Source organism: Canis lupus, chromosome 29 (genome assembly GCF_048164855.1).
Source record: "Canis lupus baileyi chromosome 29, mCanLup2.hap1, whole genome shotgun sequence".
Lineage (NCBI taxonomy): Eukaryota > Metazoa > Chordata > Mammalia > Carnivora > Canidae > Canis > Canis lupus.
Window position 1 is genome coordinate 29472899 of NC_132866.1, and position 27391 is coordinate 29500289.

At 35.9% G+C, this 27391-nt stretch overlaps 1 protein-coding gene across 4 annotated transcripts in view; it reads left to right on the forward strand.

The window, feature by feature from the left end:
- HPSE2 (heparanase 2 (inactive)) overlaps positions 1–27391 on the forward strand; it is a 629145-nt gene that overhangs the window by 385104 nt on the left and 216650 nt on the right. For all 4 annotated transcript variants that reach the window (XR_012020748.1, XM_072805744.1, XM_072805743.1 and 1 more), the window contains 2 exons: positions 3535–3706; positions 21209–21256. Coding sequence is in view for 3 of the 4 variants with exons in the window: in XM_072805744.1 (XP_072661845.1) it covers positions 3535–3706; positions 21209–21256 (220 nt within the window). In the remaining variant the exon portion in view is untranslated. The remainder of the gene's footprint in view (positions 1–3534; positions 3707–21208; positions 21257–27391) is intronic.

The following is a 27391-nucleotide window of genomic DNA, read 5'->3' on the forward strand; positions in this document are numbered from 1 at the left end:
TATCAGATGGGTCTTTTATAAGTATTTTCTCCCAGTTTGTGGCTTGTCTTCTCATTCTTATACTATTGTCTTTTGCAGAGCAAATGTTTCTAATTTTAATGAAGTCCAGCTCATCAATTATGGCTTTCACGGATTGTGCCTTTGGTGTCATCCCATATGCTTTTGTATATTATATTTTCATTTTCATTTCATTAAAAATATTTTCTAATTCCCCTTGTAATTTCTTTTATGGCTCATGGATTACTTGTTTAACTTCCAAATATTTATAGATTTCTCAAATTTCTTTCTATGGTTGAATTCTAGTTTAAATCTGTTGTGATCAGGGCACATACAGTCATTATATGATTTAATCCTCTTAAATAGATGAGACTTGTTTTATGACTTATCATATGGTCTATCCTGAAGGATGTTCTATATGCACGAAAAAAATAATGGGTAATCTACTGTTGTTGAATGGAGAGCTCCATAGATATCAATCAGGTCAAGTTGGCTGATAGTGTTATTCATGTTTTTTATGTCAATGCTAATTTTCTGTCTAGTTGTTCTATTTATTATTGAGATTTTGGTATTGAAGTCTCCTAGTTGGATTTTCTATTTTTCTCTTCAGTTTTGTTTCATGTATTTTGCTGTTCTACTGTTGTTTATATATGTTTAAAATTGTTATATCTTCCCAACAAATTGACCCTTTTATCATTATAAAGTGCCCCACATTAACTCTGGTAACATTGTTGTCTTAAGTCTATTTTGTCTGATATTAGTGTAGTCATTCCAGGTCTCTTATGGTTACTCTTTGCATGGTATATCTTTCTTCATCCTTTTACTTTCAACCTATTTGTGTCTTTTACTTTGAAGTATGTCTCTTTAGTTGGATCTTAGTTTTTTATTCAACCTGACAATTCCTCCTTTTAATTGGAATGTTCAATCCATTTACATTTAATGTGATTGTTGATATGGTTGAATTGACATCTGCCATCTTGCTGTTTTCCATTTATTTCATTTTTTTTGTTCCTCTGTTTCTCCTGTACTACCTTTTTATGCAGAAGAGGTAATATCTAAGATATTACTTTAATTTCTTTGTTTTTATTTTGTTTTACTTATTTTCATAGTAGTTTCTTATTGCAATACATCTGAACTCGTTACAATCTATTTTAGAGTAATACTAACTTAATTCCAGTTAGCTATAGAAACTTTGCTCTAGTAGAACTCCATTTCCCCCTGCTTTGTGCCATTATTATTCCAAATATTACATTTTCATATCTCATAAGCCCAACAACACAGGCTGACAATTTTTGTTTTATGTAAGTTAGTTAAGCTAGTTAAGAAAAGAGTAATGGATATTTTCAACTGTCTTTTATATTTACCTATATAATTGCCATTACCGGTGTTCTCTATTTTTTTTGTGTGGTTTTGAGTCACCATCTGGTGTCATTTCCTTTCAACCTAAAAGACTTCCTTTCTCATTTCTTATAAGGTAGATTTTCTCACAACAAATCCTTTCCTTTGTTTTTCTGGTTAAGGTCTAAATTTTGCTTTCAGTTTTGAAGGATAGTTTGCTACATATAGAATTCATGGCTAACATTTTTTTCATTCAGCATTTTGAATATGTCAGGCTACAGTCTTCTGGCCTCCATTATTTCTGGTAAAAATTCAGCTGATAATTTCCTTGTGTTCCTCTGTATGTGAAAAGTCATTTCAGTTCCAAGATTTCCATTTGATCATTTTTATAATTTCTATCTCTTCATTTATATTTGATTGGCCAAAACAGTCATACTTTCCTTTAATTTTTTATTGTTCCTGGTAGTTCTTTGAACATATTTATAGTAGTAGTTTTGAATTCCTTGCACATGAAGTCTAACATTTGGGTCCCTTAGGAAGCAGTTTCTATTGACTGCTTTTTTGTTGTTGTTTATAGGTCACACTATCCTATTTCTTTGCATGCTGTGATTTTTGTTGTTGTTGAAAACTATACATTTTAAATACTATGTTGGAACAACTCTGGATTCTGAATCCTCTATCCTAGAGGTTGTTTTTGTTGTTTCTTTTTTCTTTGTTTAGTGACTTACATGGAATAATTCTGTAGAGTCTATTTCCCTTGAATTGTGTAGCTGCTGATATAGCTTATGTTTTTCTATTTTTTAATAATTTCTTAAGGCCAACTTCCTAGAGGTTGTCCCTGAGTCAGCATAGCTTAATGGTAAGACAATGATTCATTAGAGGTTGTGCTTACCTTGCACCAGTAAGGCTTCCATCCTTTGCCAGTGGATCTGTGTGTAAGTTGGAGGACACATTCCAAATTTAAACAGTTTATAATTCTCACTGGCTTTTCCTTTCTGGCATGCCTTCTCATGTCTCCTTTATAAATGTGCTAGGTTTCACATTTATCTGTGAGTACATGGATTCTTAGTGCCCTCTCCAGTCTCTCTTGAGTATGCACAGCCTTCTAGACTATCAGGGGTATGTGTGAGCTTATCAAGGCCCACTGTGTCTTATTCCCCCAAATCTCCCTGATAAATTCCTTGCAAGTCTGCTGGTCAATTTCTTGACCCTACCAGTATCAAAACCTCAAGGTAGCTGCAGTACTGGCCTTACCTGGGGGGCATTTGCTTAATTCCAAATCAAGTTAACTTTCTCCAGCAGTGTATTTGCTGGTTTTTAGGACTTTCCTTCCCCTTTAAGAACTACTAAGTTAATGGAAACTAAAGGAGGATGTGGTGTTCTAAATTTTTTCACCCAGCTACTTTGTTATTAAACATTAAGATTTTTCTTTAGCTACAATGGCTATCTTTATAAAGCCTTCCTTTCTTATTATTTGTATCAGTTTCCTAATTAGCCTGTTCATAACAAATTACCACAAACTCTGTGGTGTAAAACAACAAATGTATTCTCTCAGGGTTCAGGGAACCAGAAATCGAAAGTCAGCATTGACAATGTTGATTCCTTCTGGGGGCTCTGAGGGAGAATCTATTCCATGCCTGTTTCTCAGCTTTCTGTAGCTGCCAGCAATCCTTGACATACATAGCAGCATCCCTCCAATCTTTGCCTCTGTTGACACATGGCCCTCTTCTCAGTGTATCTGTGTACCTGAATCTCCCTCTCCGTTTGTTCTTTTATAAAGATGCCAGTCACTGGATTTAGGGCACACCCTAATCCCATATGGCCTCATCTTAATTACATCTTCAAAGACCCTATTTCCAAATAAAGTCACATTCTGAACTTACAGGTAGACATGAACTTTGGGGGACACTATTCAACCCAGTAGACCATTCATTATAAAGTATCACCCAAAATCAGCATGGCCTCTCTGTTGTGGATTAGGTGAATTTATGTGAAGATTAGTTTGAAAATAGTAGAATGGTAAAATGGCACTTGACTTTTTGTTATGATGTTCCTCAAGCTCTAAACTAGCTTACACTCTCTTTTTGGTTATTTTATTCACATTGTTGAGGAAAAAAGGCAGAGAGATCTGTGGACAGGAAAGGGTTGGCAGAGCCTTACCCTTCTCAACTCTGACTTGCATGTCTGCTTTTAATCTAGAGCCAAATAACTATCGAACCATGCATGGCCGGGCAGTAAATGGCAGCCAGTTGGGAAAGGATTACATCCAGCTGAAGAGCCTGTTGCAACCCATCCGGATTTACTCCAGAGCCAGCTTGTATGGCCCTAATATTGGGCGGCCCAGGAAAAACGTCATCGCCCTCTTAGATGGGTAGGTCATATTTTTTAGCAGTTCTTATAACACTATTCATTAATGTAGTGAATTAATGTATTTGTATTTTTGCTGGTTATTTCTGGTCTTAGGAAAGATGGAAAGACTTTTTCCATAGTGACTTCTCCAACTCTAAATCAGTGATTCTCCATCAAACAGCAGAAGAGCTTTGCATCTCTCCAGGCCTTCCATAGTCAGCAGAAGGTGGTGGGACTGGGGATGGATATTACAATCTCCTGGGCAGGTTGGAAGAGATAACATTGTTTTAAAATCACATTTAATATTGCAGCATTTCATATCATTTTATATTTTTAAACAGCCAAAATATTTTTAGTGTATTCTTGTGACCACTTATAGAAAATAATGCTTGACAATCCAGTATAGCTGGATTAAAAAGTGGAGAAACACCACTGCTACTTGTAGATTAAAGCATTGCTTAACTGACAGATTCATTAACCAGTATTCTAGAGAATTGCTACCATGTGATTAACTTGACTGAATCTAATAATCATTAAGCATTGGTTGTGGATGAGGCACTATGTTAATGCTCCCTGCCCGGTCATGTTGGTGGGGCAGGCACAGATTGAATCCATGCAGCTTAGATTCAGTTATATAGGGTCAGAGGGAATGTCTGAGGGAATGGTATGAGAAAGGCTGAAGCTATGTGTTGAGTCCAAGACCCAAAATGGAGATATGATTAGAGCAGGAAGGGTGAGAACTATAAAGTTGGGAGAGTCAGGAGTTCCCCTAGAGCTCAGAGTATGCACCAAGACACACCTATTATGGTGAGATCCTGTCATACTCTGGAATAGGTATGCTTATTCCTGAAAATTGAAAGGTGAGTAAGATATTTTCCAGTGAAGTGCACATTCCAAACGAGGTTAGATAAATGTTATATAAGTACAAACAGAGATTATCTGAGGAAAGAAACCTTTGGCCAACCTCCAAGATGACCCTTGTAGCTTGATGTCTCTTATAATTCCCTCCTTCCTTTTGTGATGGCTTAGTTTTGATCTAAGGTAATGAACATAGCAGACATCACTGAAGGTTTGGGAAGGCACAGGGACTTACACTGTAATAGCATTAACAACCTGAAATTTAAGTTTAGGCATTTTCTTTTTTTACAAAGAATCTCTAAGCCCTTAGTTCAGTTCCTATTCTTTCCCTACCCTTTTCTTTTTTCCTCCTCTCTCTCAGGAGCAGCTTCCCCATTTTTTTACACAGCAATTTCATGACCTTGGCCCCTACCCACAAATATAGTTCTTGGTTTCTTTTTTCATACTTTCACTGAACTTTAAAATTACTATGTGTGTATGATGGAGATGAAGAGGTTGCTTTCATTTTATGTGTTACAATTCAGGGATAAGAACCACAGATTTAGGACTTTATTCATAGTTCATAATACATAATAAAGTAAGGCCAGTAAATATCATTTTAATCCATGTAGCTATTCTTTTGGATTGTCCTTTTTCTTTAATGATTTGATCAGTGTATTTTCATGGAACTGACAATGTCCTCTCAGTAACATGACCTTACAAGGTCAATCATTCATTCATCCTGCAAATATTTCTTGAGTAACTGCTATGTCCTGGTATTACATTAGGCACTAGGAATGTAATAATAAACAAAACAGATACTTTCTCTGCCCTCATATAAGATACAATATGGCAGGGGAGACATAGAAATTAATTAAATGATCATAAAACTAAGACAATACCAAGGAAAGGTACATGGTGTTATGAATGACTGTAAAGGATGGGATTTGATTGAGTTAGGAGGTCATGGAATATGGATGGCCCACTTCCCCATACATCCAAAAACTAATAGGACTCAAGAGACTAGAGAAAATCACATAGGGAAAGGAAAGGTACTGATAAGCACTTTTAAAATGTTTATATGCCAAGAAAAAAATGGAGATTTATCTTTCTCAATGTGTATGTACTAAATATACAGTGAATTATAACTTGAAACACGTAAATATTCCCAGCAACTCAACCAACAATAACAAAAATGTCAGCACTCTAAACTACCAGCTCTGTAGTCTTTTCTAGTACTCCTGGTTATACAGATATAATTTCACATAGTTATGATCATCCTATATGCATCATTTTGAGTACTGATTTTTTACTCATTGCTTTATATTGCTGTTTTCTTATTTCTACATAGTTCTCATATTTTTCATTCTTAATAGCAATAAAATATCCCATTGCATTAATGTACCAAAGTCTGCTTAAACATTCCCTCACTGTTGGGCATTTGGGCTGTTTCCAGTTTTTGTCTGTAATATATAGCATAGCTATAAACATCTTTATACAAATAGGTTTTTTATTTCTTTTGAATTATATCCTTGGGCTATATTCCAAAAAGTTGTGTTTCTGGGTCAAAGTACATGATAATTTTTATGGCTTTTATATTTGTTGCCAAATTTCTTTTCAGAACGACTTCACCAGGTTGTAGGGCAGCAATGTATTAGTATATCTTTCCCCCCCCAAGACCCCACAGCAGTGATTATAGTCATTTTTATTAATTTACTCTATTTTAATTAATGCAAGCCTGTGCCTCATGGCTGTTTAAATTCGAATTCTGTTAACTATGAAAGGAACTGAACATTTTCCAAAACCTTATGTTACCTCCTTTCCCCCATCCCAGGTTTGGTTAATGACACTATAACCATATGGCCTGAGGTGCAGACCAGGAAGGCCATTTTACATTCATTCCTTTCCTTTGTCCACAGAGTCCATTAGATAGTTATTAAATTCTGTTTTTTCTGACTTCTTAGTAACTCATATTCTATCTTCTTTTCATTTTTATTTTAAACCTTATCCTTCTTCCTCCTTAGTGGTTTCTCTATATCTCATCTCAGATTCTATATATATCCATAGATTTTCCAAGTAGATTTTTAAAAAATAAAACATGTGGTCAAATCACTCCTGCTTGAAATCCAACACTTTCACCCTGGCCTGTAGGGTCCAGTGCCTGCCTCACTTTGCAGCTAGTAATCAGCTATGCCTCTGTGTACAACCTGCCCTTATCTAAATCAATGTATATGTATGTTTTGGAAGATGCTATACACTTTTTACTTTTGCCCCTTTTTAGTTTGTGTCATTTTCTTTGGAATACCACCCTCTCCTCTCATTTTTACTCTTTCTAACAGGTCTTTTCTGACACGCTCAGGCAGGATTTTTCACTTCCTCAGGACCTAGTCTATCTTTTCTACATCTAGCCTCAGAACCTATGAATACAGTAGATAGCTGGTGAATGACTACTGTCTTATTCAACAGATGACTCTAAATTAATCTGATCTGAAAACACTATGTACAAATGTGATTGTGAAGCACTGTAAATCATTGTATAGTGATTTAAATAAATTATGGTGATTTATATAAATCATAATCATTAGCTTTAGTTTTAGAGAACCAGTTTTAAATTTTTTTACTTAGGTAGTTTCAGGACTAAACAGAATTATCTTCCTAGTTAGGATATAACTCCACTAGGACAGAAATAGAACCTTCACATTTGTTTCTTTAGAGCTAGCATAGGGAGGTATTTAATAAAATACTCGTTTTATTATTTTCATTTCCTCACTTGTGAACTGGCCATTTTTAGTCAGTGATTTTTTTAAATTTTATTTATTTATTTATTTATTTATTTATTTATTTATTTATTTATTTATTTATCTAAAAGGGTAAGAATTGTTCTTTAGGGTTATATCAGTTTCCTGCTTTTCTTTTGTAAACCTGTATGCACCATCTATATAATGACAATTTTTTCTTAATCTGTTGCTTTTCTTATTACTTTGAAACGTTTTTATTGTTTCAGAAGTTCATTTTTATTGTAATTGTTGTTATCTGCTTTTTTATTGATAGTCTTTTCTTCCCTTACACATTTAGGATAAAGTTACTATTTTATTTCCATCCAGGCTTCCTAATGTTTTAATTTTCAGTGTTAGGCTCTCTTAACTTATTTGGAGTTTGTTGCTGTATCTGCTATCGAGTAAGAATCTAATCTATTTTTGCTGATGTGCAGTGTCAAGAAAAGCATGTATTCACTGAAAGCGTGTTTGTTGGGGCTTTTTTTTTTTTTTTTGAGATCTTTACCTCATAGTGAGATGACTACTAAATTTCCTCTCAATAAATATTTATTGAACACTACTTTGTATTTGAGTAGAGAGAACAAAGTTCTAGGTAGAGGTTCTAGGCCATGTTTGTCAATGTCCTAATCAGAAGTAAAGGTAAGGCATTTGAGGAATAGAAAGATGGGCAGAGTATAGCGAGCAAAAGGAGAGTGGTAGAAGGTAAGAACACACAGATTAGTCAGGACAGGATCATAACTGGACTATGCATACCATGGTAAAGAAATTGTGTACTTTATTCCATGAACAATGGAAAACCATTAGAGTTTTTGTAAGGGTAGTGATATTCACTAGAGTCTATTCTATTCTTTATGCCAAATAGAGGCACAAAAGTAAGGGATCAAAAGAAGTCAGAAAGAATACCACTTTATTACAAGATGGTAGATTGAGTTAAGGTAATGGCAGAAGAGATAGAGATAAATTAGAATAGATATGATTTATTGATAGATATCTTGGCAAAGTGGGGGTGAGAGAACTAACGAAGGATGACTTCCTCCTTTTGGACAGTTAACAGCTCTCTTTCAAGGGTCATCACATGCAAAATGCGAGCTTTTCCAAACGAAGTTACACCAAGACAAACATACATTCATATTCAGGGAATACTAACCCTAGAGCAACAAAAGAAGGCTTTAAAAAATATTGAGTGAGCTTCAAGTTCAGAATAGTGATCTGAGCACAAGCTCCATTTCCTCCTGGAACCACTATCCCAACTCCTATTAAAAATTGATTTAGGGATCCCTGGGTGGCGCAGCGGTTTGGCGCCTGCCTTTGGCCCAGGGCGCGATCCTGGAGACCCGGGATCGAATCCCACGTCGGGCTCCCGGTGCATGGAGCCCGCTTCTCCCTCTGCCTGTGTCTCTGCCTCTCTCTCTCTCTCTCTCTCTCTGTGACTATCATGAATAAATAAATAAAATCTTTAAAAAAAATTGATTTAAAAAATCCATAATAACACACAAAAGAGGGATTATAAGCAGATGAGAGATTTTTGACAGATTTCTATAAGACAGTAAACAGATGGAAGCCTGCTGACAGATTAAGCAGAGTGAGGAAGTGGCAACCCAGAGAACATAGGCTCTGAGAAAAGATAGCCAGTCCACCTAACAGATAGCCTCAGAGTCAGGAGGGGTTAGGATAAGAAAGGGGTACCAAGCCAAGGGGTTTACATAAAAGTTTGTCTGCCATGGAACTACACTTATAGCTCAGGTCCTCTCTCCATCATTTTAAGTTCTCTACACTGCCCAGATAGAGCAAAGACAGCTCAGTGTATTACCTCTGAGTAAATCCCAAACCAAGGTTTTTAGGAGCCTTCACTAAAGAAATTGAAGGAATTGTTTAGGGATGAGCTAGTATTGCTAAAATGGAGTTGTTCCTGCATAGTAAAACACTGAGATAAAGCACTGTCATATACTCTAGCCCAGAGGCTGTCTATGCCCTCCGTAGTACTTTACTCCTTCTCTAAAGTGAGGTGTATTGGTGAACAAGCTCTGCCGACAAAATAGAGATTCCAGTGAAAGGAAAGCCATATCTAAAAAGCCTAAATATTCAACAGCTAATAAAAATCTGTACCTGCTACCTAGAAGAAGAATCTACTTAGTCCCCAGTTTTTAAAGATGAATAAATAGCCAAAGATCAAAAGACACAAGAAGGAAATCAGTAGCATGAAGGAGAAAACCCAATATAAATAAATTTATTTTTTTTATAAATAAATTTAAAAAGTGACCTAGGAAGAATTATAATTTAAGAGTAGAATTTAAAAAATAAAAATATGTAATTAGTATCCTTATAAAGATATAGGAAGATACTGTACTTGCAGAATATAAACACATTTCTATGGAAAAAAAGGTACAAACAGATATTTTTTTAAACTAAGCTTATAATTGCTGAAATTAAGTCCAGGAAAGGTTAGACAGTAATTTCTTAGGTACAACACTAAAAACATAAGTGATAAAAGAAAACACTGATTAATTCGACCTTATCAAAATTAAGAAGTTGTATGTGTCAAATGACACTATCAAGAATGTGATGACACAGAACGGGAGAAAATATTTGCAAGTCATGTAACTGATAAGTGACTTGTATCCAAGATGTATATAAAGAACTCTTACAAATTAACAATAAAGAGACACATAGCCTATTTTATAAATTAGCCAGAGGAACTTAAATAGACATTTCTCCAGCGAAGATATGCAAATGACCAGTAAGCACAAGAATGGATGCTTAGTATCATTAATTAGGGAAATGCAAATCAAAATCACAATGAGATACTACTTCATACCCACTGGGATGGTCAAAATAAAAATGACAGAAATAAATATTGGAGAAAAGAAAAAGAATACACATTGGAGAAGATGTGGAAAAATTGGAACCTTCATACACTGTTGGTGGGAATGTAATATGGTACAACTGCTTCCGAAAACAATCTGGCAATTACTCAAAAGGTAAACAGAGTTACCATTATGACTCAGCAATTCCATTCCTAGGCATATACCCCAGAAATTAAAATGTATGTCCATAAAAACATGTGTACAAATATTCACAGTGGCATTATTCTTAATAGCCATAAAGTAGAAACAACCCAAATATCCATAACTGATAAATAAAAAGCGGTATATCCATACATTGTGATATTATTTGACGATAAAAAGAAATGAGATGCCTATACAGGTTACAACATGGATGAACCTTGAAAACATTATGCTGAGAGAAGCCAATTACAAAAGGCTCCACATTGTATCATTTCCTTTATATGAAATGAACAGAATACGTAATCTATAGAAACAAAAAGTAGAGTAGTGGTTGGTTAGGGCTGGTGGAGATTGTGGGGAAATGGAGAGTGACTGCTCATAGGCACAGGGTTTCTTTTTGAAATTAAATATTCTAGAATTAGATTGTATTGGTGCTTGCCCACTTCTGTAAATAACTATTGAGTTGTACACTTAAAGTGTACATTTAAATAAATTTATATTGAATCATATCTCCAAAAAGTTCTTTAAAGAAAGACTCCAATAAAATAATTGAAAGAGAAAATCTCCCATATACAGAACTTTAGACGCAGATAGAAAATTTGAGATAAAATAGAGGATCATTTCAGGATACACAACAGCTGTTAGAAGATCCAGATCTAGGGGATCCCTGGGTGGCTCAGCGGTTTGGCACCTGCTTTTGGCCCAGGACTTGATCTTGGAGTCCCGGGGATCAAGTCCTGCATCAGGCTCCCTGCGTGGAGCCTGCTTCTCCCTCTGCCTGTGTCTCTGCCTCTCCCTCTCTCTGTGTCTCTCATGCATAAATAAATAAAATCTTTTAAAAATATATATAGAAGATCCAGATCTAGAAACAAGGAAGAAAATTATGGTTACAGAAAAGAAGGAAAACCTTATCAACTTTTACAATGTAAAAAGTAAAGAGACAAGTGACAGAAAATAGATGGTAGAAATGGAGAAAAGAAATAAGCTGTATAAGGGCTGATAGCCTCGTGTGTGTGTGTGTTGAGTCAGAAAATATTGTCTAAACTATTGAAATAATCGATAGGAAGGGGAGAAATGGAGTCTCAGTAAACCAAGAACAATGAGTTAACTCTTGGTTAGAAAGACTTATGGTAGCATTTCCTTAAATGTGGTCTGGAGAATATCATTTTTGCAGGAATATTAACATTATGTTGGGGGAGGGGGATTAAAACATTCCATGGTCCAGTAATTTGGAGAAATACTGGGATACACAAATGTTCTGAGACACTTCCTGGCACCTTTAATATAACAATTTACATTCTGAATCTCCAAGAAGGGGATTTAGCAGAATTTAAGTTTATTTGACCAGAATCTTACTTTCAGAGACCATCTTGAAAGACTAGTGTTCTACAAATATGTCTGGACAATTTGAAATGTGAACCCTGCTTTGGGGGAGGGGTGGCAGTGAAGCAGATAATAACAAAATAATTACCACTTGGAGAATTCAGAATCTAGACCACGTTAATAGTCTTATCAGTGCACTTGCTTCTATTTTTCCCCCCTTTGATCTATTTACCAATCAGTTGTCAGAAAATTTTCTGCAAACATAATTCACGTGACATGTCTCTTGCTAAAGACTCTTAATTACTTTTCATTGCTCTTAGAATAAAATTCAATCTCCTTACCACATCTACAAGGCTCTACCATGAATAATCTGACTGCTGCCTAGCTCTTCATTCTTATATTCTTCAGCTTTTCCCTTTTTTTTCATTTCACTTACACCTCAATGGGTTGGTATGTGCTAAGCTTCTCTTTACTTGGGGGCCTTCACATATGTTCTTCCTTCTAGAATATTCTCTCTGCTTGCCACATAGGTAGTTTTTCCTCATCTATCAGAAACCTTCCTTGAGTAACTGAGCTAAATAATTCTCTATCAACACACTCTGTTGGTTCTCTTTGTGGCATTCATCACAGTTTAAAACTACATATTTATTGTATGTTTATTTGTTGGTTAAAGATTACAAACTCCATGAGGGTGGGAGGTTTATCTGTTGTATTTACCAACATGTATGCAGTGCTGGCAAAAGGCCTAATGCATAGCAGGTGCTCAAATGTGTTGAATGAGTGAAAAATGAAAGTTATCCTAACATTCTACAGAGCTGTTAGTAGAATATTCCAACCTGAACTTATGTTGGAACAGAAAGCTAGACAGGGCCTTTAGCTCCCATGGCAGCCCAAAGAGCTGTGTAAAACATTCTATTTGGAACAACGAAGGTAAAAGCAGAAGGGAATTAGGCAGAAAATAATGGCCTCCACCATCTCAGCAGACCACATGATGTATGTTACATGTTCAGTGGTCTGCAAACCAGAAACAGAAAATTTTTTCTTTTTATATCCAGAATTTCTCTTTAGTTGTGTCTAATTCTCCTACTAAGCCTAATGCTGATTTATAGACTCTACTTGTACTTGAAGCATAGATAGTAATGAAGGCTATATGGGTGGATAAGGATGGAAACTTTTCTATGTTCCTATTACTGGGCTCCCATTATGACTTTTATGGGCTGTATGTATTTTTTACTTTATGGGTTCCTTCCTCCATAAAGACATTATAACAACAACCTGTTTTCAACTGTAGTGAGTAGGATTGGGGAAAAAATAGTAGGATAGTGAAGAGCATGCACTTTGCAACTAGTTAAGACCCAGGTTAGTGACTCACTTGGTCATCTTAAGAAGTTATTTAATGTCTGTAAAACCTCAGGCTTTTTATCTGTAAAATGGGACTAATTACCTGTTTCTTAGACTTACTGTAGAATTAAATGAAATAATGAATTTAAAGTGCTCAGCACAGTTCCTGGCACAGTTGACACCTAAAGGAATATCAGCCACAATTGTTAAGAAGAATAACTATATTTCAAAGATGAAAAGGCAAGTTTTCTCCTTTTTTTTGCACATAACTTTATGCAGCTTTCCAAGTAGTTTAGAGGATCCAGTGGATATAGAAACTAGAAAGATTAACTATAACATGGATATAAGGATGATCACAACTCTACCTCCTGTGTAGAAACCACCACATTCTCATTTGGAGTAGGAAGATGCACAGCTGGGGACAATTTGTTGTGCAGAGTAATTATTACAATGTTATTCCTAGTAATTGTTCTGTTTTATTTCAACTGTGAAAGAGTTATATAACTTGACCAAACTACAGGAGGAGAGAACAATTTATTCCTCTTAATTCATAAGAAGAGAGTTACCATCTCTGCATCTAGAGAAGCAAGGCCCCCAGCAGCTGTTCAGTGCTCATTAACAAGGAAGCATTGGCTACTGCAAGGGTCTGCTCCCTAGCTAAGCATTGTGATAGTGACTACTACTTCTAAACTTGCTTTATTTTCTTTTATTTTTTTTCTGGAAAGGACTTCTTTCCTGATTAGAGGAACAACCTAATTCTTCCCCAAACCTAAGGTCATCAATTATTGTCATTATAATGAAATGGTTTTCTCTTCCTTCAATATCAGAGAAGTCAGATGGGGGTTAGAAAGAACATTGGAAAAGGAAGCTGGAGTCCCGGGATATAGACTTAGATTTGACACAGATGGTCTTAGGAAATATTCTTCCTCACTTTCTTTTTTTTCATTTATTTTCTCATTTTTTTCTTCTACTATCACTTAGAATCCTACCCTCTCTTCCAAGAATGGCCTACCCGAATAGGCACTGCTAAGATATGGCCTACTTGAACAGGCATTGCTAAGATCAGAATCTGTCAAAGGTGTGACCCATGGTCCTCCTGCATCAGAAGCGCCTGGAGAGTTCTTAAAAATGCAGCATGATTCTTAGGCTCCAGCCCAGACCTACCAAACCAGAATGTGGGGGATGGGACCTCGATATTGGATTTTGAACAGCAACTCTGAGGCATTCTTTGCACACCAAAGCATGAGAACCACTGCCCTGTAATATAAGCAGAGTTGATTTTATTATATTTGTTTTACAGATCAAGGAATGGAGGTGCACAGATGTTAAATTTTTATCAAACTCATATTTATTGAGTGCCAACAGTATGCCAGACAGTCCCCTTGTTCCCTCATGTGTGTTATTTTGTTAATCTTCACAAGGCCTTTGAGAAATAGATGCTGTTCCCTCCATTTGAAATGGTTTAGAGAGATTAAACAATGTAGCCAAGGGCACATGACTAATAAGCTGTGGAACCAAGTCTTAAATCAAGTATCTTTCTGACTCCTGGGCCTATGGTCTTACTACTATTTTCTTGAATCTTCATTTTTTTTTAACAAAGTCACATGGTCTAGCATACCAGGAAAAATATAATCCTTTTCTACTTTAGTTCCACAATGTTCACTCTCCTAAATTCAGCTTAATACGAAGGCTTGAGCTTTTGGAAAGTTTAGCTTTACATGTGAAATTTGTCATGACATCTTGATGCATTTTTTTTCTCCTTTCCATCAGGCTCCACAGCCAGGGCAAATCATATCAGATCAGTTATAGCCTTCTTTGTTTGAATCCAAATCTTTATGACTTCCTTAGCAGCATTTTAGACTGTCAAGACATGTCTATAATAATATTCCCCTAACAAGTGCCTTCCAGCTCTAGCTGTAGACTTCCAGGTCTGTTTCAACATCTTATCTCATCATTCCCCACCCCTTTGCCATTTGCCTTCAATTTAATCAAGCAAACTTATTTTGTCCTTTATGTATTATTACCTCATATCTGCCTCTATTTTGTTCCAAACATGGTCCTATAGGCTCCCTCCTTTTAACTCCCCACTAGCAGCAAATAGCCTCCATTGCAGGTAATAGTGCCTGGTACCCTGTCTTTAGAAGGATTCACAGTTCAATTATGAGATTAATGAGACAATATTGAGATCTATTACCAATATCTACTATGGGCTCAGAAAAAGGAGACTGCACTACACACATCACAAATTTGCTATCTCTGCATGGCTAAAACAAGGGCTTTAGACTCAAAATGAATCTCAGCTCTGCAATTTATTACCTGGGTGATCTTGAACACAGTTTCTTCATCTATAAAATAAAACCTTACAGGGTTGTACATTATGTAAATCACTTACCAAATGCCTGTCAATCTGTAAATGGTAGCTAACTTATTTTTTCCTTTCTTCACTCAAGATTTCCCTTAAATTAAACCTCATGGAAGTAACTTTTATTGGCAAGAAAGATTGGTTGAAGAGTCTCATCCATTTCAAGTTCCAGTACATTAAAATCTCTATCAGTCTGTCAAATTGAGGGAATAGTAAGCTAGAAGGGAAACCCAAACAGAGAGCTGCACTAGCTTTTAAAGTTGATGAACAGCCATGCTGTTTATCAGCTTACTGCCAATGTAATATTAAATATAAATAGGAGTGGGGAGAAAAAAGGAAGGGAGGGAGCGAGAGGGCGAGGAAAGGAGAGAGGAAAGAGAAAGAAAGAGAAAGAGATATATCAATATATCATTTGTTCTATGCAACATCTAATATATAGAGTTCAATATATAACTAGCCATGGAAACATAAGTGGCTTTGGACCACATGGAAGATGCCTGGTTTGCTGTAACTTAAGATGAGTAATTTCCTCGAGGGTTTTTCCTAGGCTTTGTGTAGAATGGCTGTCACATCTTATCCATGCTAGTTACACAACCAAAGTTCCCTTTGTGGAGAAGGGAAAAAAAAAAAAAAAGATCAGACTACCTCTCTCTTATTTAAGTTTATACTCATTTAAACATCCAGTTGCCTGTGAAGGATTTATCCTCCTTCCTGGGAGCAAAATTCAGAATCCAGTTTTCAGCGTTGCATTATGTGGTCCAGAAGTAGAAATCAAACCCCAAAGACCATGAATAAAGATGTGCCTTATTATATGAGAGAGCTGTGATATGCCCTGGGAGAGAAGGCTCAACAATATTTCAGATACGTCATATATGCAGGTGGATAACAAAGGAAAGAAATTCTCCCAGATTTGGGATCTCTTGGGGGAGGAAAAGGAAAAGGAAAAGGAAACTCTCACAGTGAAAGGGGATATTTTGTTCTTTTCCTTAGCAGCAGATTGGCTCCAATGGGAAAGATCCCCCAATACTGAAAGGTCTGCCTGGCACTGGCCAATTTCTTTTGATACAATCCCTGCCCTTTTCTGTCTTATCCTTCTTTGCATGACTGGATGTCAGCATGAGGGCATACATCTTCTGTTCTCTGGAATAATACTCTAGGATTTCTGTCTTCATAATTCAGGTATGGAGACATCCCACCTTAGAAAACCAGGATCTTGCCCTTTTGTTATTCACATCCTGGGTCATCTTTTACTTGTGCATTCATAGACCTAAATCTAGGGATTAGAATGGAAGTGGATGGCTGAAAATCCTTGGATAATACCAGATACTAAATGGAATTTCACTTTCCCAGTGGTATTTCACTCCTGACAGCACTAGTCTGTGTGCATGTTATTCCACCTCTAATATTACTGTTGTGGAGCATTCTGCAGCTGTGTTGAAGTTATTCATTTATGTGGTTTGGGCCAGTTTCTGAGAAACAGGGAGAGCTAGAGAGCAGAAGAATCCATCAGTGTTAGATTTGAACAAAGAAAATTATGATCTTTATGGACTTGCTGTCTTCCAGAGTGCCAATATAGATATAAAAATAAAGGATAGAAATGGTAAAGATACAGGGTAGTTATAGAGAGCCCTAATTTTCAGGAAAGGAGCATAGAAGTGGGGAGAATTCCCCAAACTCATTGACTATAATAATGTCTATCCTTGGAGTTTTGTCTCATCAGTTTCCTTTATGCGTTATTTCTGTAGGGTTTTTTTTCTTTTTCTAGTTTTAAAAAATATATATCAAAAATTTCTTAGAACAGGATATTTCTCTCATTTGAGATGGGTTTTTTACACTTCTCAAAAAACAAGAGTATGTTTGGTCATCTTGGTAGTATTTGGAAATGCATATTTTGTTTGACATTATTTATATATTAGATTTTTTCCTCCTCAGAATAAGTGTAGAAATGCTTCCATATGTTTGAAGTTGGTTTCATCATTTTGCTAAGAAGAAAAAAGGAAGAATGTAGTTTATAGCAATTTTCATGTGAATACATATTTAATAATGGTGTTTCCTCAAAGTTAGCTAAAACAGCTTTTCTACTGCTTCAATATGGTACTAAAGTTAAGAAGATAATAATATTTGTTCCAAATTTTCAATTGTAACTGAGATATTCTTTAAATACGATGAAACTAAATTATATTACTATTTTGATTTCTTATACAAAATACAATCTTAGGTGAGGATATGACTTTAATTTTTTCCCCAAATAGCCACAAATCACATAGCATCTTTAAAGAAATGATTCATTTTTTCATATATGAAATTCTTCTCCATATAATAAATTCTTACATATAACTTTTTAAAAAATCTTCTTTGTTACATAGATACCCTTACTAATTCCTAATCTTTTTGCCAGTTCCTAAGATCTCCTTTCTAATTCCTAGAAATGTTTTAATAATTGTGGGTTTATGGTATATTTTAATATATGGTAGTTCTAAATAAATGTCCCTTCATTTTCCAATTTTAAAGAATATTTTTGCCTTCTAGATGAATATTAGAATGATTTTGTAAAGTTCCAAAAATATCTGCTGGGATTTTTTAAATTAGAATTTCATTAAACCCATAAATTAGTTTAGGAAGAATAACTGAATTTCCTATGCAGGATCATGGTAGGTCTTTTCCTTTATTCAGTTTTAAAATATTTCTTTGTAAACTATAATATCCTATATAAGAATCTAGTATATTTTGGGCAGCCCAGGTGGCTCAGTGGTTTAGCTCCGCCTTTAGTCCAGGGTGTGATCCTGGGGACCCGGGATCGAGTCCCACGTCAGGCTCCCTGCATGGAGCCTGCTTCTCCCTCTGTCTGTGTCTCTGCCTCTCTCTCTCTCCCTCTGTGTCTCTCATTAATCAATAAATGAAATCTTAAAAAAAAAGAATCTAGTATGTTTTATATTTGCTTATAGATTTTATAAGTTTTCTTTGGGGATGTGGGGTAGGATGTGAGGGGAGAAAATATTAGCCTTACTTTAAATGTTCCTAATTTTAGTTTTCCTATTCTTTTTATAATGCTACTTTAATAATGGAAAATTACTTAAGAACTTAATTATCAACCTATAGCAGAACAGACTATCTAATGCATACAAGGATCTCCAGATTATAGTACGATGAAGAACCAGTTTTCAACTTTTAAGACACCAAATTAGAAATGTTCTTAATTGCCTATCCAGAGCCTTTTAGCCAAGCAGGGCATTAGTGATTTTTTTCCTCCTTATTTTTTGTGAATGCATAGCTGTTATCATCAATGACTATTTAACTTAAAGTTCTTTGAGGCATATTCAAGAGGATTGGAATACATTCACCAACATCAGCATCAAAAGTCTGTTCCAGGATTGCCCATCTTGGGCAATGGCATTACTACAGTTAAAAGTTTGGGGTCCTCTCTTTTGCCCCTTGCCCAACTCAGATTCGCTCACCAAGTCCCCGTGAGTGCTCTACCAGTGCTACTAAATGGGTCTTTTTTCATTCTCATATTTCCAAGCCTCTCATCAATTTTACAGTCATCTCCTGCCAGTTTGTCCACACCAGTACCATTCACCTTTACCACAGTTAGAGTGATCTTCCTGACACTCAGATCTGATCCCCCTTCATTTGTTTACACATGGGATAAATCCAACAAATATACATGAAAAGAGCCAGCTGTATTTTTCAATATTACGTTGGGTGCTAGACTTGTACCTAGTTGTTAAGGGGTAAAGGCCAGACTTAGCATCACAGCCTAGCAGCTAGTGACCTGATGTCTCCTGACATCCATTCAAGATAAACTCCTGAGAACACACTCACCTTGACTCTACCTTGCATTGCCTGCTCTTCATGGAAAAATCCTATCCTTCTTTCACTGCTAGATTCAGTGTCATGTGTGACGTGAAGCTTTTCTCAATGCTTTTCTCTCTTCTAACACTACAGAGGGTAGAGCTAACTGCTCCCTTGACTGCTGCCCCACAGCAGTTGGTTTGTACCAGTAGTACAGCACATAGAAACTCTGATAGCTGATTGTCCCCAGATCTGTCTTCTTGGCTTTATGGTGGTTGTCTTATAGCAGAGGCCCTGATTTATTGTTTTGCTTGGTCATGCCCTGCTTCCCCAGGAGTGCTACTAGGAGGGGTGGCATGACTCCATAAAAATGGGCTGTTCGGGATGTCTGGAGCCACTTCTTCTCTAGCCATTAGGAAGGTTAATAATCTGTATAATGGAATCAACAATATCCACCTTACCAAACAAACCAGTTTTGAGAATTATAAGAAATAACATTGTAAATGGCTATAAATGGTACTAAGTAAGTCCTCAATATGTGTTATATTCCCTCCAATCTCCATTTACATTTTAGCCTTGCCCATCAAACCTTGATCACCCCTATGTTCCATTTCCCATATTCTTGTTCCTGGACTCCTGAATGGTATAGGAGAAAAAGAGGCAAGACATAGACAAGAGCCAAGCTGTCTCCTCCTGCTATGTCCTTCTCCTGTCTTCCACATTTCTTCTTCCTCTTCCTTGTCCTCCTCCCCTTCTCTTCGTCCTCTCCCATTGTCTTTCCCCTACCCCACCCCCATTTCCCTCCTCTCCTTCTTGTTCATCTTCTTTTATAAACTTCACTGATGCTAAGCAGCAATCCTGGCATCCTCTCTCTTACTTCCAATCTTGCAAAAATTAAGTATTCTTCCACATCATGGCAAAGCAGATCCTCTGTTTGGGCAGCACATGGCAACCCCTTTGCCATGTGTCTGCCTGCAAGATTATTCTAGGATAGGGTGTGTTAAGACCTAATTGACAAAATAGTATCTCCCTTCCTAATGGAAGAGTTCTTTGGTTATGAAGTACTGATGGAAGATTGTTTCTGTCTGAAGAAAAGTTCCCGTTCATGGTCTCAAGGTTGAAAGGAATGTCTTAAATAACTGAGATATTCCTTTTGATTTCCTGTTTCTGGGTGATAACTCTCAAATACTAGTCATGATAGCCCTGGCCTCAGAACATGTGGATAGGGAGAAAGGAGGCAAGTAAGTGGTTGAATTATTCAAAGACTTGCAATTTATGATCTCTTGCAGCATATATGGGGCCTTGGATGCTTCCTCCCAGCTCTTTGGTTCTTGTAGAACCTATAGGAGTACAGGAAGCTGGGGAATTAGTAACAAGGCTTTGCTGTGTGCTTTGAAAGGAAACAGGTCTGGTTTCTCTTGAGCTGAGCAAATGTCAGACAACACTCGGTTCTCTACTTAACTGCTTCAGAAATAGATTTCTCTATGCTATATGTAAGTAATGAATTTTAAATTCTTCTTCTGAAACAAATATCATACTATATTTTAACTAACTAGAATTTAAATAAAAACTTGAAACATAAAAAAAAAAAGATTTCTCTGTGTGGTACTCAGGTTTCTACATTCAGGTATGGCAGCCCATCACTGGGGCACATTTGAAAGTGCTTTATACCTATATAATGAAATTGGGTTTTCTCATGCTCTCTTCAGAAAGAGAGGCCTGAGGTTATTCAAAGGAATCTATTGAGTTGCCATCCTTGGGAAATGTTATAGTTTGTTTCCTAGCAGATTTCAGGGTCCTTAGAGGATAGAAAATGAGAGAAAAAGTTTTATGCATGGGGAAAGTGATGTGGGAACCTTCAGGCATGGGCTTGGGAAGACAGACATAGATAACATGCTGTATTGGGGTCTTGATTTCCAGATGGTAAGGTTGTGTGAAGAGCTGAAAGTATCCTTACCTTCACATTCTGTATAGTTTACCTTCCAGTAGCTCTGGATAGGCCATAAATATGGCTATGGAATCTTAGCCCAAGGATTGGCCTAATCTATGCCTCAGCTTATTTTTCTTGTTTTTTCTGTTCTATACAGATTCATGAAGGTAGCAGGAAGCACAGTGGACGCAGTTACCTGGCAACAGTAGGTATTCACCATTTTTGCTTTTATTATAGCTACTGTGAAATGAAAGAGAATTGTTCCAAACTTTATAGCTGACATCTAAGAGAAAAAGCTAAAACTAACTCCAAAGCTATTCTTGTGATGCATAATAACTCATATAATTTTGTTTTGTTGTTTAAAAAACAAAACAGAAAACAATGAAAACTCAGCTATTATGTATACTTTTAAATTATTCTGTCATCAGTGAACAGGTAATGGGAATCTGAGCATTCCACAACTTACTCATAAGCTTTTCCTTGGGAATAAATTTCTCTACGAGAGGAAATAGTTTTAATTACTCAATATATCATGTGAAAATAACAGCACTTCATTATAGTAATGGGAGTGGTCTTAATTAGTGCCAAGATTATAACTAATATGAAGCAACTTAAAAAAAGGAATATGAAGAGAATGAAGCATCCTCAAGAGAAGATAAACCCCGGTGTTCTTGGAAGAAGCTTATAGTGGCAAAGACCTGTTACCCTGAGAGTAGCTTAATTTGTAAAGGTAATGATCTGATACATAAATACATTTTCTTAAAGTTTCCTTATGGTATTGGTGCTGGAATGTCAGCATCTCACAATGTCTTACCAATTTTATACTGAAATCTTGCCCTTCCTTTTTGTAAGAAATCTATCCCATAGAATCTTCCAAGTCATCTTTCATCTAATGTGGTCCGCACAGCTCAGTCATGTGCTCTTATTATGGGCCCCCATAGTTATCAACTATGACCACCTCTCTAAACTACTCTAACCCTGTCTGCCTATCTCACTTACTTCTCTTCTCTAGCCTCCATTTTAAGTGGGTCATAGTATCTCTTGGGATTCATGACAGTTGTGAAAGAAGCAAGAGCAGTAGATGAAACCTGTATTAACTATCCCAAAAGGATTTTTAATTCTTGGCAATTAAAAACTTCAATCATAATGGAAAATATTTTATTATGCATTTATACTTAGTTTCTCTAACCATCAAGTTACAATGTTTCCAGAAATTCTTATCCTCCTTCAGTTTGTTTTGTGAATCATGGATGGAGTAAGTCTAGGGATCTTATCATTCCCATGCTTACAACCCCTTGGTGCCTTCCTTTTGCTCTTAGACAAAAGACCAAACTTTCTACTCTGGCCTATAAGGAAGGTACTTTGTGTTTGGCCTCTGCTACTTTATGATCACTTCTAGTGCCACCCTGACCTTACTCATTGTGTCCCACACTAGTGGTCTTTCACTTTTCAGAAAGTTCACATGCATGTCTGCCTCATGATCTCATTTTTTGTGTGGCTAATTCCTTCTCCTCTCTAAAGATTCAATTTACATGTTATCTCCTTTGAGAGGCCTTCCCTAATGATCCTACCTAAAACACCCTCCCTTTAATTCTTTCTTAGCTCTGTTCTTTCCATGGTACTTCACATAGCTTAAAATTACTTTACATAAATTATAATTTTTTTTCTCCTAACTTGTCTTTGTAATTTGTGTTTTTCTATTCCACCACAATAGCACTTAGTTCAACAAGTGTTTATTTAGGCAATTGTTTACCGAGGCTTTACTATGGGGGAAAATAACAATGATGATAATAACGTGGCAAGAACTGTTCCAAACCTTCTATGCGTTACCATATCTGATTCTTACAACAACCAAAATGAGTTTAAGACTAATTTCATCTCTTGCATAGCTTAAAGGAAGTTGTAGAGAATCCAAACGTTACACAGAAAGTGGTAGATTTTGGACTTAAAGTTGAGCCTATCACAGATATGTATCACACTCCAAAGGCTATTCTCTTGTTACTACTTTGATAATAAGACACTGATTTTTTGCTGAAAATATTACATTCTACTAGAGCAAATCACATCCTCTTCAGTGTCTTTCATCAAAGGCTGTCTGGATAATGTAACATAAAGGCTGAAGCTTGAAGAATATAAAGTGTTTGTAAGGAGAAATAAAGAAATCAGTGTATGAAAATTATTGGGTAAGAATGTAAGGCTTGCTCAGTTATAATGACTGACAGGGAGGGATCAGAAAAAGGTTTTCTTCCATATTCAAACACTCTCCAAAGCACAAACAGAATAAAGTGAGCCCAGTCTTTTTTTATAATGGAGAAATTCGATTTTTATAAATACATTTTTTATTAGCTATTTTTAAAACATTGGCCACTTCTCAAGATAAATGTCATGTGTTTGCAAATGCTCTAAAAATACCCCCCAAATCAGGCAAAGAGTTGTGTTTCTTTTGGCTCCAGGATCAGCACTCATTTGGGGACAAACAGTAGCACCTGGAATCTACCATTTATTCCTTCCAGCTACATTTTTCAATCAAGACTTGGAATAGTCATGGAACAATTCCAGGAAATCCTGGCCAGGAGGATTCAGTGAATATTAAAGCCAAATACCATGTTTCTCTAACCCTGAGAAATGCTGAGGTGAATTTCTTAATAATGTAAAGAAATCAAGAGTCACAGTCATAGTCAGAAAAAAAGAACACAGAATTTGTCAGTATATATCTATATATATAGGTAGCCAAAAGAATCAATTCAGTGCTGGAATATTGAACTTGGAGCTTGAACAACAAGAACTCTGAGTCTGAAGTAATATATAGTTAGACTATTTTGATTTGAAAGTTCATACTCTTCTATTTTAAGGACCAAGATACATGACTTAATGATTGCTCCTGCCCAATACATGCAGAAAACCCAGCAAGAGTTAGTGAGATGAGGTCCCAATTATAAAAGTAAGTAGTGCAGTAGTTTGTATCAGTTATCAATGATAAATCTGGATGAAAAAATATTACACACACACACACACACACACACACGAGAATGACCAAAAGGCAGCAAAAGCTAGAGAAAGTTATTCAATCCTTGAAAGAAGTGAATGATGCTAGTGAGATCTGTGGTTACTTAAGAATCTATCCAGTATGATATGGCTAGAACTCAAACAAAATACATGGCTGTATATTAGTTTGAGGTCTCAGGATTCAGAAGGTAGAACTCTCAGAAAGAAGGAACTATGGGCAAAACACCAAATATGCAAATAAACTTCCTTCAATTTCTTGCCTGATCCCTGCAATGTGTATATTCAAGGGAGACCCCAAGGAGTCTTGTAGAAAATAACAGCTGGAAATCTGAAAAAGTTGAACAGCAATTTCAGCTGCTGTCTGTCACATGAGGGACAGAGATTGGAAAGTGGATTTCACAAATTTAGAGGGACTTCATAAACACCTTGTGCTTTCCATTGAAAACTGAGAGTTATGCCACAGGAATAAAGTCTTGTCCTGGGACTAAGGATTTGCCCTAAATCTAATGTACAACCGAAACAGATTCACCATAACAAAGTATAAACTGAAGCTCCACAAGAACGAGATGATCAGTCATTCATCCAACTTCCTGCTATATCCAAAACCTACATTCTTTTGTTTCTATCAAATATCATCCATTTACTTTGCGGTTTACAATTACAAATTATTAGATATGTAGAGAAACAGGAAAGTGTGACCATGGACAAAAGAATGAGCGATAAATAGAAGCCCTGAAATGACCTAGGTAATATCATTAGCTGACAAGAATTTTAAACAAGCTATTGCAAATATAATCAAATAATTAGGGGAAAATGTTTGTATTGAGTGGATACATAGGGAAAGATCAGCAGGGAAATGAAAACAATGTATATGTATGTAAAAGAACTGAATGAAATTTTTAAAGAAAAAAGAAACAAACAAAAAACACACTGGGTGCACTTAACAAGAAATTGGAAACTACAGAAAAAAAAGGTTAGTGAACTTGCATATAGATCATTAGAAATGATACAATTAAAGAACAGAGCAAAAATATTGGGAAGAAAATGTTCAAAGCTTCAGCAACCTTGACAATATCAAGATGTCTAATATGTGTGTAATTAGAGACCAGAAGGCAAAAAAGAGATAATAAAGCAGAAAAATTGTTTGAAGAAAGCAAGAGCTCCTCTCAAATTTGGTGAACCACATTAACTTATAGAACCAAGAACCTAAGAAAATACTAAGAAGGATAGGGGCTCCTGGGTGGCACAATTAAGTGTCTGACTCTCGGTTTCAGTTCAGGTCATGATCTCAGGGTCCTGAGCTTGAGCCCAGGGTTCTGAGATTGAGCCCTCATGCTCAGCACAGAATCTGCTTGAGATTTTCTCTCTCTCCCTCTGGCCCTCCTGCTCATGCGTGCTTCTCTTTCTCTCTAAAAATCAATCAATCTGAGAAAAAGAAAGAAAGAATATAGAAAGAAAGAAAGAAAAAGAAAGAAAACCCTAAGAAGAATAAATACAAGAATAAATACCTTGGCATGGCATAGTCAAACTGCTGAGAACAAAGGGTAAGGAAAAAATCTTCAAAATATTCAGATAAAATCATCCTTTATATACAGACAACAAAGACACAAATTATGGCTAATTTGACATCAGAATCAATGGAGAATAGAAGACAATGGCACAACATCTTTAAAGTGCTAAAGGAAAAAAAAAAAGTCAAGCCCGGATTCTATATCTAGCAAAAATATTCTTTAAGAATGAAAGTGAAATAAAGATGTTTTTGATAAATGAAAGCCAATAGATTTGTGGTATAAGAAATTCTAAAACAAGTTCTTCATATAGAAAAATAGTAGTAACATCTGAAGGGAAACTTAGATTTCAAAAAATAATGAAACACATTAGAAATGGTAAATTTGTAGATAAACATAAAAGACTATTCTTCCTCTTTACTTCCTAAAAAACCAACTGTCTAATGCAAAAACACAACATTGTATCATGGGGTTTATAACATAGGTAGATGTAAAACCATATGGGAATCATACCACAAAGGAGAAGGAAAGGAGGAGGACCAATAGAATTACACTGTTGTGAGGTTCTTTTACATGAAGTAATACAGTATTCATTCCAAGAAGACTGCAATAAAAATAAAGGTTCAAATTTTATTCCTAAAATTATGGTTTCACTTGGAACTAAGGTTGCTGATCTAAAGTAAAGTAAATCCAAGTTGTCCTGAATTATCCAGATGAATCCAATGTAATCGTAACACAGAAGAGGGAGGAAGATTTAACTACAGAAGAGAAGGTTATGGTAATGTGACATGAGAAGGACTTGACCCATCATTGCTGGATTTGAAAATGGAAGAACGGGTCCATGAAACAAGGAATGTGGGTAGCCTTTAGAAGCTGGAAAAGCCAAGGAAATGATGGATTCTTCCCTAGCACTCCTGAAATGAATACAGCCCTCCCAATACTTGATTTTAACCCAGTGAGATCTATGATAATGTCTAAACTACAGAACTTAAGTTTGGTTTGTTTTAAGCCACTATTTGTTAATTTGTTTAGAGCAACAGTAGAAAACTAATGCAGTACCTAAAAACAGAGATCCAAATACACAAAAGAAAAACTAACAGAACCACATGGGTAAAAAATAGACAAATCCATTGTCATAGATGGATATTTAAAAACACCTCTTTCAATAATTAATAGGAAAATTAGATTAAAGGAAGGGTATATGGAGGCACCTGGGTGGCTCAGTCAGCTAAGCATCTGCCTTTGGCTCAGGTCATGGTCCCAGGGTCCTGGGATTGAGCCCTGCATCAGGCTTCCTGCTCAGCAAGGAAGTCTGCCTCTCCCTCTCCATCTGCCTCTCTCCCTGCTCATGGTCTCTCTTGCTCACTGTCTAAAAAAGTAAATAAATAAAAATTTAAAAATAAAGGAAGTATATAGAAGATTTGGGTAATACTATGAATCAGTTTGACCTAATGGACATTTGTAGACTACAACTAAACACACATTCCTTTCAAATTCACATGGAACATTCACCAAGATAACCATGTGATCAGCTGTAAAACAATTTGCAATAAATTTGAAAGCACTGAAATCACACAAAATGTTTTTTGATGACAAAGAAATTAAGTTAGATATTAGTAACAAAAATATCTATCAAACACATAAGTATATGGACATTAAATTATACATTTTAAAATAACCTATGGATCAAAGAAAATATCCTGAAAGAAAGTAAAAATTATTTTGAAATATATATGAAGATATTTTATCAGGATTTCTGGGATTCAGCAAGAACAGAACTTAGAGGGAAATTTACATCTAGTATGTGTAATTAGAAAAGGAGAAAC